Source organism: Pyrus communis, chromosome 3 (genome assembly GCF_963583255.1).
Source record: "Pyrus communis chromosome 3, drPyrComm1.1, whole genome shotgun sequence".
Classification (NCBI taxonomy): Eukaryota; Viridiplantae; Streptophyta; class Magnoliopsida; order Rosales; family Rosaceae; genus Pyrus; species Pyrus communis.
In genome coordinates, this window is record NC_084805.1 from 26838162 (window position 1) to 26853717 (window position 15556).

Here is a 15556-nt window from a genome sequence, read left to right on the forward strand (position 1 = left end):
GAGGAATTTCGAGAACATTCGTGTATTACTGGTTAGAAGAAACAATTCTCCAAAGTGTTTGTGTCCATAGGTGCTGCAGCTGGTTTTAAACATGGAAGTGTGACTGAAATGCCAAAATGTGGTGAAAATAACATGGTATTGATGACTTATGTTGTTTCAATTGTACATGAATTCAGCAGCGGCAGAAGGGGCTACTCAGCACAAACCGGAAACTTAATCTGTAGATTGTGACACAACAGGTGAAGACCATGGCTGTGAAGGTGGTCTAATTGGACATTGTTTTCCAATTCATCCAACAAAATGGGGAGTAGATATGTAGATGGAAAAATAGATGCAACACTTAGAAGCCTGCATCCCCAAGAGACTCCGTAAACATATACTACGACTGACCGAGTATGTGCCTAAACAAACGAAATGCTTTGTTGCAGGCTGTCGCCAGTTTTTGTTGCCATTGATGCAAGTCGATCTGCTTTCCACCTTTATTCGAGCCGTGTGCTCACTGGCACTGGAACATGTAACTTAGACTGTTTTTACCGCGGTTGGATACGAGACCAGTGGTGATGGGACTAAGTATTGGGTTGTGAAGAGTTCTCAGAAAATGGGGAAAGTGGATTCTATGGCAGCCATGCCAAAGGACGGACTCAGCGTCATTGGTATATATAATGGCATGATTAAAAATGGAAAACCATGAAGTCGCAAGGGTTAGCCCCGTGGTGAGGGTGGGTAAGGTGATAGGTAGAGGAGTGTGCTAATTACTGAAATCTGAAACCCTCTAATGTAACAACAAAATGAAGAAAAGAAAATGATAATGTTGTCATATAGTATGTGATGAATAATTGATTTGTATCATCTATATATATGTTCTCGGCAATTTTCAGAAATTGATTTGTACCAAATATCAGTATGTAGAAGAATTTGGTTTGTCCTCTTCTTCTTCAAATTTCAAATTCATAGACAACAACTTTTTTTTTTAACAAATGATACTATTTACACTAAGATGGTGAGGGGGTGAGGGAGTGAGATAAACTTTGTAATGGGTTTGCCACGATAATGTGGTTTAACTTCGTTTTTGGTGAGAATCAAATTGAAGACCTTACTCTTCAAATCTCAGATTCACAGATAACAATTTTCTCCAACTTTTTTTTTTTTTTTTAAATAAATGATACTATTTATACTAAGAGGGCGAGGAAGTGAGATAAGCTTTGTAATGAGTTTACCATAATAATGTGGTTTAACTTCGTTTTTGGTGAGAATCAAACTGAAGATCTTATTTACAAGTGAAGAAGAATATCACCAGACCGTAATACTAAGTGGCCATAGACAACCACTTTAGTACCTCACCAACCATATTCATGACACCAACTCTATGACCCACTCTATTCCCATATCAACGATATTGCACCGAAAGACCACAATTTTCTTAAAACTGCAATTAGGCTCCCTCCGTCGGGACCCTCATAGGGTGGCCGCCTGGCCGGTTTCGGGGTGGGTGTGTGTGGGTGTGGTGGTGTCACTTGTATAGAGAAAACAAGTCCTCTCCACATCTTTGCATGTAATGAGGTTTTAACACCTCACTAACAAATTCAACACCGTAACCTTAAACCTTTTGCATGCATCGTTATTCACGCAGTTGTGAATAACAAACTTTTACTGTCACAAATTTTATAATTGAAATGTTTATTATTTTAATTATTTAAAGATCATATCAATAATATGTTTATAATCAACAAGTAAAAATTACAGTTCATGACGAAAATCTATTTATTTGATGTATATAGATGATTAAAACAATCTCTAATGATCTTTTGTTGAGATGATCTTTAAAATAAATAATAAATGATCCCAACTATGAAAGTGCAAGATAAAAATTTGTTAATCACAATTGAATAAGCAATGCGTTACACCTTTGAGATAGACCAAGTATTATGGATATATGGTGTGGCTCATTGTCATCTTTCTCCTTCCGCAATTCTGGGTTTAAGTCAGAAAATCATTGTAGGCACGTAGAAAGGCAGGTCTTCATCAAGCACTATCATGAAAAGGACAAGCTTAAAACAAGCTCTTTGTCTATAAAATCCCAGATGCATATTGAAGTTTTGCACCCAAATATCAAAAGATAAACATACCTTTAATTATTCGTGCTTAATGATATTCCATGGCTCTTACAAACCTACAAGGGCCAACTCCTCTTCTCAGCCTTTCTTTAACTTCGCCATGCCATGCCACGCCATTTGCTCCACCCAAGCATTTTCCCCCCAACTTGAAGACCAAACATTTGCACCCAAATATCAAAAGATAAACATACCTTTAATTATTCGTGCTTAATGATATTCCATGGCTCTCACAAACCTACAAAGGCCAACACCTCTTCTCAGCCTTTCTTTAACTTCGCCATGCCATGCCATGCCATTTGCTCCACCCAAGCATTTTCCCCCCAACTTGAAGACCAAAAATTTGCACCCAAATATCAAAAGATAAACATACCTTTAATTATTCGTGCTTAATGATATTCCATGGCTCTCACAAACCTACAAAGGCCAACACCTCTTCTCAGCCTCTCTTTAACTTCACCATGCCATGCCATGCCATTTGCTCCACCCAAGCATTTTCCCCCCAACTTGAAGACCAAACCATGCTGAAGAGGCACCAGAACGGGACGGCCCGATTCCAGCAGGTACGTTTATTAGGATGCAGAAAAGAAGGAGAGGCGATGCATGATATTCAAAGATAAAGTGGACTTCAATGAGGTGAAAATCATGGCCGTCAAGGTGGTCTAATTGGACAGTGCTTTCCAATTGATCCAACGCAATGGGTCAACACTCAGAAGTCTGCATTCCAAACAGTTTCCTAAACGGGTACGTATGTGCCATTGCGTACCAGCCAGTTTCTGTAGTCAATACTACTAGTGTGTTCATCATTATTGCCTTAGACCATGGTGTTACCTCAGCTGGATACTAGATTAGTAGTGATGGACTAAGTATTGGCTTGTGAAGAATTCTTGGCCCTTGGGGCACAAAATGGAGAGAGTGGATTATGGGGCTTTCATGCCAAAGGAAGGACTCTATGGCTTGCTGTATATAGAGGCTTCTTATCTAATGGAGGAGAGATTTTTCAATGTCACCTGTACACGAGGTGGTACATCACGTGTCACTATATAAATGGTGGGATATATGTACTAAAAAGTTAATAACTTAAAAAATAAAATTTCCCACCACTCCTATTAAAATACATGATATACCACTTGTGTTCCCGTCACAACTAAAAATTTCTCCTAATGGAGTGATGAAAGATGGAAACAATAAAGCCACGTGGATTAGCCCCAGTGCCAGGGGTGGGTAAAGTGATGGGTAGGAGTATGCTCGGTACAAAAATCCTCTAATGTAACAAAAAAAAGGGAAGAAAAAAAAATGATAATGTATAGAGTGGGTAAATTAAGACTAGATAGTTAACTTAAGGCTAATTAATAAAGCAATCGATAATGTGATATTTGCCACCAGAAGATGAGCAACGTTGCTCTTGTACCTGTTTAATTTATGGGAGCTGTAACAGATCAGAACCAGCCATGCATACTTGATATATGAAAAAGTCTAAGGATATATATATGGAACTAGAACTTAGAAAATACGGTGTTGGTTGCTACAACTTCAAATACAAACCGTATAGCTAGCTTTCTGTACGTACGTACACAGTAAACATTATTTAGAACAAACTAGCTAGCTAGAGCTATATTTTTCAGAGAGGGAGAATAAATACATTATATATGATGAAGAGATGTGTCTTTTCCATTGATAATGCTCCATTTCTACATCCATCGCCCACATATGCATCCCAGTTGAGCTCTTGTAGTGGTCCTGCAATGAACATGCATAGAAAACTAATGAAACAACTTCGTTAAATTTCATAACGAATTAGTTACTAGTTAAACATGATCAATGCCATCAAATTTAGTTACAGAATTTCACTACATCATAACCAAAAATAATTCACGATATCATATATTAGATATGTTGTCTCTTCTCTCTATCACTCTTCTCAAGTGATTTTTGTATAATTACTTCTTTGTCACGGTGAGCATCTCCGGGCCCCCTCTATCTCTTTTCTTGCATGACTAACACTGTGATAGGAAAGGTATTTGTCCCCGACTGTTTTTGGTCTACTGCAAATTTTCTTGTTGACAAGAAATTGTGTTTAACATGTTCAACAAGAAAGTGTAATAAACCTCTCCAACTTCCAGCCCTAACATACCGCGTGGCTTGAGCCAAAGTTGTTTGTGTAACTTATATTGGGTGATGTGAAAGCACGTATTATGTGATTTTGTTGAGCCTAATATGTGGAATGCTTGCTCTACTACTACGAATTACAACATCCAACCGAAAACCAATACCAATTGGTGGAGAATTAGTCTTAACATTATATAATACTGTGCAAGACTTTAAAGTTCCTGATATGATACTCTCTCAACATCAACTGGATCTAAGAAAAGAGTTCATGGCTAGCTAACAGAAGGAACTTTCTTATTAGTGAACACCAAGTGATCAATGTTTAACTTTTCAAAGGAAGAAACTTATAAATTTCGACGTGTAAAGATCAATGTATTAAAAGTGTGAGGCGTGGGCGAGGCGTCCGAGGGATAGCCCAGCTTAGGCGTGTGGCGTGAGGCTTGAGGCGAAGCCTCATGGAACCTAAATTTTTTAATATATACACAAAGCGTACACATATATTATATTAAAAAAAAAAATTATTAATCAATAATCATCTTGAGCACACAAATATATTATAAATACATATACACACATATATATACATATATTATATTATATATATAAAATAGAGGATGAAAAGCACAATGAACACACATATAACAATGCACGTAGACAGCACACACATTCATTATATAAAAAAAATAGAAACCAGAAAAAAAAAAAAAAAAAAAAAAAAAGGCAGAAAGACGATAGTGCAAGGAAGAGGTATGAGACAATTAAAACCCTACCCAAAATTTGGGTTTGGGAGAAAAAAAAAAAAAAAAAAAAAAAAATCCCTGAGGCGCGCCTAGCCAGCTCCGCCTTCCGCCTTCCGCCCACTCCCTCAAAACAAATGCGGCAACCCTTAAGCCCCGCCTCATAGGGCGCCTAGGAGCGCCTTGAGGCGAGCCTTTTAAAACATTGGTAAAGATAAAGACCATGGTTTTGGTCTCTCGATGGATCCTTGGGATTTCGTACAGAAAAGAGTTGGTATTTGTGGGGCAAATACAATTGCCTCACGAGAAATTTTTAATTGTGATGGGAATACAAGTGGTACACCACGTGTTTTAATAGAAGAAGTGAGAAATTTTATTTTTTAAGTTATTAACTTTTTAGCACATATATCCCACTATTTGTATGGTAACACATGGTGTACCATTACGTGTACTGGTCACACTGAAAAATCTCTCATTGCCTCAAGGGAAATAAGTTATCATCTAACCTTGAGAATATATATTAATTAACTAACTACCTAGCATATTGGCCTAATAATGATTACTTCCCCATTTCTCCTCCAAATAAAAAAGTTAACAATTTGGATGTAAACAATACCAATCTTAACTTTGAATCTCAGTGCATTGTTACTAATCAGTCGTACATAAACTTATTGGGCATGTTTGAGACTGTTAATCAAAGAGTTAAAAGTCTTTTTAAACAACAAAAATACTTCTGACCACGTTTGGAAGAAAAGGTAAAAGCGTTTTTGAGATGTAGTAGTACTTTGTGAATTAAAGCACATGTTTTTCCATGAAGCATAAAAAAATCTAGAAGTACTTTATATAGAAGTAGTCTCAAACAAGCCCTTAGTCTCGTAATTGAACACTTTTTGCCACTTAATGAATGTGTAATTTTAGCTACTAGCAAGCTATGGCCTGACCTTGCCGATTGATGTCAATTAGCTTTTCATATCAACTTCAACGGCCATACAAGAAGCTTGGAAAATTGAATCCGGTCATTTTTTGTGGACTCCAAATTCCAATATTTTCCAGTGCTCATTGTCTCAAGATGGACACACACACACATATATATTAAAACAAATTAGGAAGTACTGAAGCCATGTATAGAGTCAATCATAGGAAGAAAAAAGAATTGCTTGGAACATTCTTAAGATATGATGCATAAGCAACAAAGCTAATTAATCACTTGAGTTTATAATTAATGGAACATATAATCCTAATTGTGTGGAATACAATAAGATTAAGATAACTAATACAAAATACGCGAAGATCTCATATATGCATACGATTGAATCATTGATGCATACCTCAACCAAGATTTTAGGACGCAGTAGTGATTATATTTAAGCAATGTAGCTAAGAAAGGCAACGAATTCTTTAATAATTAACAACTAAACAAATCATATGTCAACTAACACACACACACACACACACACATATATGGTTTTGGATCCATCACAAGAATGATATATTGTTGCATGCATCCATACAATACATATAAATACAAAAAAGGGATTTGATTGGGTAGAATCATACTATTTTGTATAATGAGAATACACACACACATCAGTTTCAGCAATATACGTACGGTAGTACTTACATCCAGAGTATAAGACTCATGCAAGGATTTACGTTTGTATGATATAATCACAATGTATGGTGCACCCATGGGGGGCACTAAATCGCACAGAATCACAAAAGACCCCAAAACTAATGAAAAATAAAAATAAGAAAGAGAGTATATATAAACACAAACACACAAGCAAGATAGACATTTAATATTAAGGACAAAAGAGAAACAGAGTTTTGTCTGATTGATTGTGAGGAAGAGAGAGAAAGTAGTCTTGCCATCAAGTAAAAGGTACCCACCTCTACCAAATTAAATAAGTTCTTCATCGATATCACCCAGTGCACTATTAAGCTATAGGCTGTAGCCTGCAGTAACTAAAGTTCGATCTTGCAAATTAGGGTTGTTTGGGATTAGGGTTTTATGATGAAATTGAGATCTCAGTCTCAAATTTTAGTCAGAATTTTGAATCATATAAATTTCAAATTAATTAACCTACCTCCTCCATCTATCCTTTCAGTTTGAATTCCCTTTTTCAAGAATTGTTTAAAACTTATTTAACATGAAGCTGATCATGAATTACTATGACCAGGTATATATCTACAGCAGCAGATCGAGAGTAGCTACCATATGTATATAGTACTTGACGATCGGGTAACAAATTAAAAAGAAAAAGAAAATTTACCATTTAATAATCTTCAGAAGGCCAAAGTAACTATTTAAGAAGTGATCTGCTTCAGAGTACCCTCATCGTTAATTGCCTTAAGCTGACCGTTCCTCTTCTTCTTCTTCTTCTTCTTGTACGGAATCCCTCTTGCTTTAGCCTGACACTCCTTCACGTCACGTAAGTAAACCCGAATAGTTCCATTCCCAAAAGGGTTTGTCTCCGGAGACCCTCCATGCTCCTCGTAGGCAGCGCGGAGGCGTCCGATCAGCGCGTCCAGACTGCCCCATGCCTGCCTGAGGGGGCAGGTGCACGGGGCAGGCGGGTCAGGCTGCCCAAAGAAGACGCAACCCTGTAAGTGAACCTTAGTCTTTCCGAACTGATCCAAGTAGCGGAGGAAATCGAGGACGTGGTTGCAGTTGCAATGAGAGAGTGAGACTGGAGGTGATTGGTTCTTCAAGTACTGGCCGAAAGTGTTCCAGTCGCGGCGTTTCTGAGACTCGTATCGGCTGAGGGGTTGAGGTGCTTTCTGCTGCTGAGAAGTGGATCGTGATGAGGAGGAGGAGGAGCCCTCGATGGGAGTGGAATCTTTTCTTCGATGACTGTGATCATGATGGGGTGCAGACATGATATTATTGTGGTGGTGGTTGTGGAGGAATTCCTGTGTATTTTTGGCAAGAAATAGAGAAATGACAAGGGGTAAAAAAAGGAAGCAAATGGAAGAAAGAATGAATAGCGTATAGATTATAGTGCAATGAAAGAAAGATGAAAATCACATCTTGATGAAGTCTATTGAGAGGACTTGTCATGGGCCCTATGAAGGTGCTTTATGTTCCTCTTTTTCTCCCCCCTTCTCCACGACTCTCTCTCTCTCTCTCTCTCTCTCTCTCTGAGGTTGATTTTGACACTATTAGCACTAACTATATTTTATTTATGCTAATGTAGTATATAGTGATATAGGGTATTACTCATCCAAAATAATTAAAAAAACAAAATATTAGCTACAGATCACTATATAGTAATGCAAATATGATATGCCATCATCCATGCAATGATTACCATTTTCATATTGAATTCACATTGTAATCACTAATCACATATCATATTTATGGACCCAGGTTAATTACACACAAATATATCTACATACATATGTGAACAAAAATGAGAATTTACTCTTTTTATTTTATTTTATATAATCTAGCATAAGGAAAAATAAATAAAAATTAATTACCGTTCCTCGGATGCCTTACTATATATCAACTATAGTTGGTACTAATTAGAATTGACTAATATTCGACACAAACACGACATAACATGATTCAGACACGATATGACATGACTAGATTTACCATCTTTAATGAGCAGTAAATGCACTTAGGAAACACAAATAAAAGTTTATAGAATTATTAAAGAGCTAGAGATAGTTTAGTATTGTGAAAAATTATTACCAGCATGATTCATGATTTATATATTCACCCCACTAATAAAGTTATATCCTGCAGTGACCAATAATGTACATACGTATCCTTATTTTATTTTGGATACTGTTTTTTTTACCCATAAATTTGTGTTTTCACATTCGTTTTTATTTTGGATACTGTTTTTTTCTTTTTACCCAGAAATTTATGCTTTCACATTCGTTGCTTGCCAATGTTAGCTTCAGTTTCTTTATCTTGCTTCTTTTTTCAAGATTTTACTCGAATGGGCATAAAATGGCCATGGGAATATTAGAGATATGCTCAAATCCTGCGTTGCAAAATTAGAGATATGCTCTAATGTCAGCTCGTGTTTGCGTAATGACAAATTTTCCTGATGATCATGCAGGTACGCTCGGAAAGACTGAATCCTCTCATCAAGACTCGAGGTAAATTCAACAGAACATTACGACTTTCTGCTTTTGCTGCAGCAGTTAAGAACATTACGACTTTCCAAAGTTTTACTCACAAACTCCTAAACCTAGTACTAAATAGGGGTACTTATTATATACCCATAATTTTGAAATTAACCCAGAAAGAATAGGGTGTATAAAGAGTGAGCCATCAGTTAACTGTTTAGCTGAGTACTTGCTCCCTGATAATTGGGCATTCGAAAAATCGTGCGTTAGCTTCAGTGACTAACTACTAAATAAGTAAGTCTTTGAAAAATCGTGTGTTGGTTCCAGTGAATAACTACTAAATAAGTAAACTACTAAATAAGTAAGCCTTCGAAAAATCGTGTGTTGGTTCCAGTGAATAACTACTAAATAAGTAAGCCTTCGAAAAATCGTGCATTGGCTCTTGTAACAAATTATTGAATATCGATCAAGCTCTCGAAAAGTCGTCCGTTAGTTTTCGATGCGGAAATTGGTTTCCCTTGTGACCCTATGTGGGGCCACTTGTTGGGGGTGTGTTGGAGATGGAATCTCACATGTATCATATGACAAACAATCAATATGTAGGAGTTTTCACTTCTAAATTACTGAGATCTTTTGAGATAAAATCAAACATCTAGTGATAAGTGGTTAACTTGGAACAAAATTGGTGATGTTGGTGGTGGATCATGTTAAGCCTGAAAGGTTTAAGTTAAAATATGATTGCCTAGAACTTGCCCTGTGCTATGGGCCACAAGAGCTTATACATAGCTCAACTCTTGCGTCTAATTATCTAAAAGTGAATTATGTATGTTATCTATATATCAGAATTGAGATACGTGTTTTTTACTATGGAGAAGATGATTAATAAATCACAGTTCTGGATTACATCATATGAACAATACACAAATTGGGTGTGGACTTAGTATACTTATATCTAGGGTTTGAAACTCTAGATTTTGGAGACATCTTTGAGAGATGAGTAAGGGTCTATGATCAACATACTTTTATAGAACTTTGAGAGATGAGTGAGGTAACAGATTCGAACAAATTAGAGGACGACGATTCAACCTTCTATTAAACTACTCTAATTTGCAGAGGGCAAACAAGTTCAAGAGTTAAGAACAAACACAATGTTCTGACTAACTTATCCAAACTCAAGACTAAAGACGGAAAATAAAAAAAAAGAGGTATAATTCTTTCAGGAAAAGTATGGGAAAGAAAAAAGAAATCTTTTGCAATGATTATATGCACAGCAAGAGTAAAGATTACGAGACACTAAAAAGAGGGGATGACGCAAATTTTGTAGACATCTTTGAGAGATGGGTCCAACCCTAAGTCTATGTTCCAAATGCATAATGCTGCTTGGAGTGCGGACACAGGCTTTATGGGAACAACTTGTATGGCATTCTAGATTTTTTACAGGGGAGCTGCTATCGACATTTTAAAAATACTATTTTGATTTTGCAGCCCTAAATAACTAAAAAAAAAAAATAAGAAAAAAAATGTAAAATGATTTTTTGTTGTGGAGTTCTAATAACAATTCTTTACATATATATGATGGCTCTTAATTTTGCTTATTCATATTATACTTACTATGAATATAACTTTGAATGATTTAGGTAGTAATTGAGGTGTGTGTATATATACACATACATACATACATACATATATATACATATATATATTGAACAATATGAACTTCCTAGAGACAGAGAAACACACTCTCAAAGGTCTCATCATCGTCACGAGCGATGATCAAATTTGTTAAATACTTCCGACACATTACGTTCTGGAATTAATATTACAATTATGTGAGGTTGATTGTATATGGATGGGTCTTATTATGTTTACCAACGTTGAATATAGTGTACACGTGTATAAAAGTACACAGATCATCGACCCGAAACACAGGGTGGACCGAGTCATATAGCTAGGCTAGGAGATGGTTTGGTGAAATAAGCTAGGGTTAAGTTGTTTCTTAGACGACTAGAGAACATAATTGACCCGAACACTCAAAAGCTATTTTGTTAAAACAAATCCAATTGAGTTATCTCCAAATTTTGAGTTGTATTATTAAACCATAAATCTTAAAGGACAATCCTTAAAATTTCATCATATCAGCTACCCAGGGCAATTTTTGGTCTTCACATTCTGATGGAGGTTTCAAATTATGGCTCATTTGGGATTTAAATTTAGAGAGTTTTAACGAAAAGTTCTCGGTACTGTTCATTTTAACGAAAAATTATATTTTTACATTAAAAAATTAATCATGATACTATTTACTTTATCATTTATTTTATTGTTATCGTTAAGATTTAAAGTTTACAAGTCATTTTCATAAATTTTGTTTAAAAAATTAATGAACTTTTCTTTTTGGCTCTGACATATATTAATCAAAACCTTTATGCTGCTTTCAGCTTTGTTTGGCCAAAGATGGTGGTTACTAAAGGCAAACAAAACTTTCTCAGCAACCAAAATTTTACATGGACATGCAAATACTGTTTACCCTTTGGATTATATCTTTAGGGATTTTGGTGTGCCCTTTGCAGGTCCCTTTGACAATTGACAGCTTACATACTCTACCTATATTTTTCAAACAAAAATATCCTGTGACTACTTCACCAGTGCGCTTTACAGAGATCCACTGAGATGAGACCATCATTCTACATACTGTCAAATAAAAGACTGATATATATATATATATAAGTTTTTCATTTTTAAAAAAAAAATCAGAATATCTTCTTGATCATTAAGTTTGGCTTTAATGAAATCATATTGTTAAGATTCTGTGACCTGTGATTTAATTTCAACCATAGAATTTCCTTAAAGCCAAATCTAATGATCAAGAGGGTGTTCCCATTTTTTTTTTTGAAAAATGAGGATCTCTTCCCTTAAAGGGCATATATATATGTAAATCCTTTAACAAGAGGGATCCTCATTTTTCAAAAAAAATGAAGACACCCCATTGACCGTTAGATTTGACTCTAATGAAATTAAGTGATCTGTGATTTAATCATAACCACATAATTTCATTAAAGTCAATCCAACGGTCAAGAGGGTGCTCTGATTTTTTATTTTTTTTAAATAAAGATCCCTCTTGTTAAAGGGTTTATATATATATATATATATATATAGAAGTCGCTGGTTGGTGCAGTTGGTAAAGTTTTTCTTTTAATCTGAGGAAGAAACTGGACGATCTACCATGTTCTTTGAGTGTCCAAAAGAACTTGATTTTAGATTATTTGCTGTAAAAACATAAAATTTTATTCTTTCATGCAAATAGATCTTCAGTCTCTTTCAACCTTCCTTTTTGTAATGAATAATTGGTTCACACTGTTGTCTTGTCTGGTCAAAGTAATAAGTTTTCTGAAGATGAAGATATTATTGCATCTCTCTTGAGATTGTACCAAACGTAACAGCTTTTGTCATATATATCCTCACCAAATGACCAAACAGAATCACATGTACTGGAGTTAGGAAAGTTTATAGGGGTGGATTATTTTTCTTTTTCGGTTCGACGTAGGCTAATTTTATCAAAAAAGGTTGTGCTAATTTCAAATTAGACAACTTTAGCTTATGAATTGACATGTTTTTTTGTACTTCCAAAATTTACCCTAGGCTATAGCCCACCCTCATCGTACTCGGCATCTGCCCTTGCATGCATTTTCATCGGTAATACAAATAATAGACATTTAGATAACATATATTAAGTGACGTGAAACACGTGTAATAGTTGGACTTCACACATGTAAGTGAAGCTACTCTACTACTATAAGTCCCGCCGTTATCTAAAGTTTTAATTTGTAAAAACCAATTAACATTTAATGTAGTGAGTAATCCAACTTCTTGTAAAATTAATTATTGAATTTTTTTTTTTTAATTGGGACGATTCACATCCTCACTTGAACTATCATTTCAAAAGTAGCACATGAAAAATAAAAACACTTGATTAATATTAGTTGATTAGTGTATATGTGGGCACACACTATATATATTGGAAATTTTAATATTTAATATTTATATTTCCGAATTGATGGAAATAAAAAGTTGTAACCCTTATTAATAAAGCAATTAGATTCTATTTTCCAACAATATATTCCAAACATGTTATAATGATATTTTAAATTTGGGATGGATGTTCATGAAGAGTTATTAATTGATTTTTTGCTCCTTCGAAATAATTGAAGGGTTATTATCCAAAATAGTCCCTGAGATTTGCATGATCAATAGAAATAGTCTCTGAGATTGAAAATCAATAGAAATGGTCATTGAGATTGTCCACCATCCATGATTTTGGTCATTTCGTTAAAAACTCTTTGGGCAATTTTTAAAGTTTCGTAACTCAATCGATTCTTAACCAAATTCGACCCATAATATATCAAAATGAAGATAAGAAAGTGTAGAACAAGATTATACATATTTGGAAGTACAATGATTGTCGGAGACGGCTGGAAAATAGCCTGAAAGGTGACTGGTCCGCATGAAAACTGGAAAACTGGAAAACTCGCCGGAAACTGGGTAAACTTTAAACGTTCATAACTTCTTCAATACTCAACGAAATGGAGTGATTCAAAAACAAAAATCATACTTCTCGATGAGACAAAGAGAATGGTATCTTTTTGTACTGCTAACTCACCGTGGTTTGGCCGGAAAACTGCTCGAAAGTGGCTAACTCGAAAATAGTTAGCCATTTTCGAGCCGTTGTCCGACCAAACCACGAACAAGTTAGCCTTCGAAAAATGTACCATTCTCTTTGTCTCGTCAAGAAGTATTATGTTCGTTTTTGAATCACTCAATTTGGTTGAGTATTGAAGAAGTTATGAACGTTTAAAGTTTACCCAATTTCCGGCGAGTTTTCTAGTTTTCCCGTGAACTAGACACCTTTCAGGCTATTTTCTGGCCATCTCCTGCAACCATTGGGTTTCCAAATAGGTATAATCTTATCCTACACTTTTCTATCTTCATTTTCATGTATTATGGGTCGAATTTGGTTAAGAAACGATTGAGTTACAAAGCTTTGAAAATTCCCCAAAATCATTTTTAACGGAATGACCAAAATCATGGATGGTGGACAATCTCAGAGACCATTTCTATTGATTTTCAATCTCAGTGACCATTTCTATTGATCATGCAAATCTCAAGGACCATTTTGGATAATAACCCATAATTGAATGAAAAACATTACACAAACTATCTAGTCATGATTGGAAAAAAAAAATGATATCTCAGATAATGAGACGATCTTGTGTGGGACAACTTAGTATATAACTTTGTGGTATATTATTCTGTCAACCAACGTGGACAATGGGGCCAAGTGTTTGCTTATGAATCAAGTAAATCACCACCACTGTAAATTTCAATAGTCACCACAAAAGAATTAATCTTCGGTAACTATTTTGTTTTTAGTATTCAGTCTTTCAGCTAAGAATAGGAGAAAACTATATAGAGAAAAGAATAAAAGAGGAAAGGTAATGAAGTAAAAAGAAATTGTAATGAAATGTTATATAAAATGAAAACTAAAAACTAAAAGCAACTTGAAATGATTTTGCTTTGAGTTTTTGTTTCATGCATTCTCCTTCATTTGTTTATCCTCCATTCTCTCTTCCTTAGTTGATTACAAAATTAACCCTAAGTTAACTTATGTTTGGTACAATACTTCTCCCTCTAATATGAAGGATTGGTTACAATAATTAAGGCCATGCTTCTGACCATTACAGTAAGTCTCTATTAGTTGAGAGTGAATCTTATGTCGAATAACTAAAGCCTTGCCTAATAGTTTAAATGAATTTGGACCTCTTCATCCACTGTCAATTAATTTTGAGTTAAATGCTCGTATTTAAACACACAGTTGAATCTCGATATACCTCATACAAAGGAAATTTGACAAGCTTAATGAATAAGTTGAGGTTTCACCATAAAACCAAATGACAATATGAGAGTAGCCCAATTATTTATAAGCACATGCAAGGCTCCTTTTTTCGATGTGGGGTTAATACTCTCAACACTTAATACTAAGTTTGGATAAAGAACTTCAAAGTACGAAGAAACTTTAAATTCAGTTGCTAAACATGCAATACATGAACATTACCAATGAAGTACTCTAGCATTACAAAGCTACTACAATTGGTAGAATCAAACCTTTGTATGTTTGTTCTTTCCTTCTTAAAAATTAGTGGTAGCTAGAATCAAACTTGTGTGATGCATAGTGAATTGCAGGGTCACTTTAAAGGGGAATTATGCAGTGTTTAGTCATTCAAAATGGAAAGGAAGGCAAGTGGGTTATGCTTATGCGGATTGCATTTGCACTGAATCTCGGTTGCTTTATAATATCAACTTAGAACTTGGGAGTAGAGTAGATGCTTGCAGCTTGCTTATATTACTGCTCATCAACAGTGGTTTTTGGTTCCAACCAAACCAAACGAATTATTACATTCTTTGCTTTTAATTTCCGTACAGCATGGACACGTGATTGGCCCCATTTTCTTGTCCAACTCC

General features: G+C 35.2%; 1 protein-coding gene across 1 annotated transcript; it reads right to left on the reverse strand.

Moving 5' to 3' along the window:
* Positions 1 to 3576: 3576 nt before the first annotated feature.
* Positions 3577 to 7966, reverse strand: LOC137729853 (protein LIGHT-DEPENDENT SHORT HYPOCOTYLS 10-like). Its single transcript, XM_068468899.1, has 2 exons — positions 7231 to 7966; positions 3577 to 3851 (listed from the first exon to the last, which is right to left on the reverse strand). Exon 1 carries the CDS (start codon positions 7835 to 7837, stop codon positions 7265 to 7267), a length of 573 nt encoding a protein of 190 aa, XP_068325000.1. The 5' UTR covers positions 7838 to 7966; the 3' UTR covers positions 3577 to 3851; positions 7231 to 7264.
* Positions 7967 to 15556: the final 7590 nt, after the last annotated feature.

Bases quoted from the DNA above. Each gene is read 5' to 3' on its own strand.
- LOC137729853 (XM_068468899.1), bottom strand. From the start codon at position 7,837: ATGTCTGCACCCCATCATGATCACAGTCATCGAAGAAAAGATTCCACT.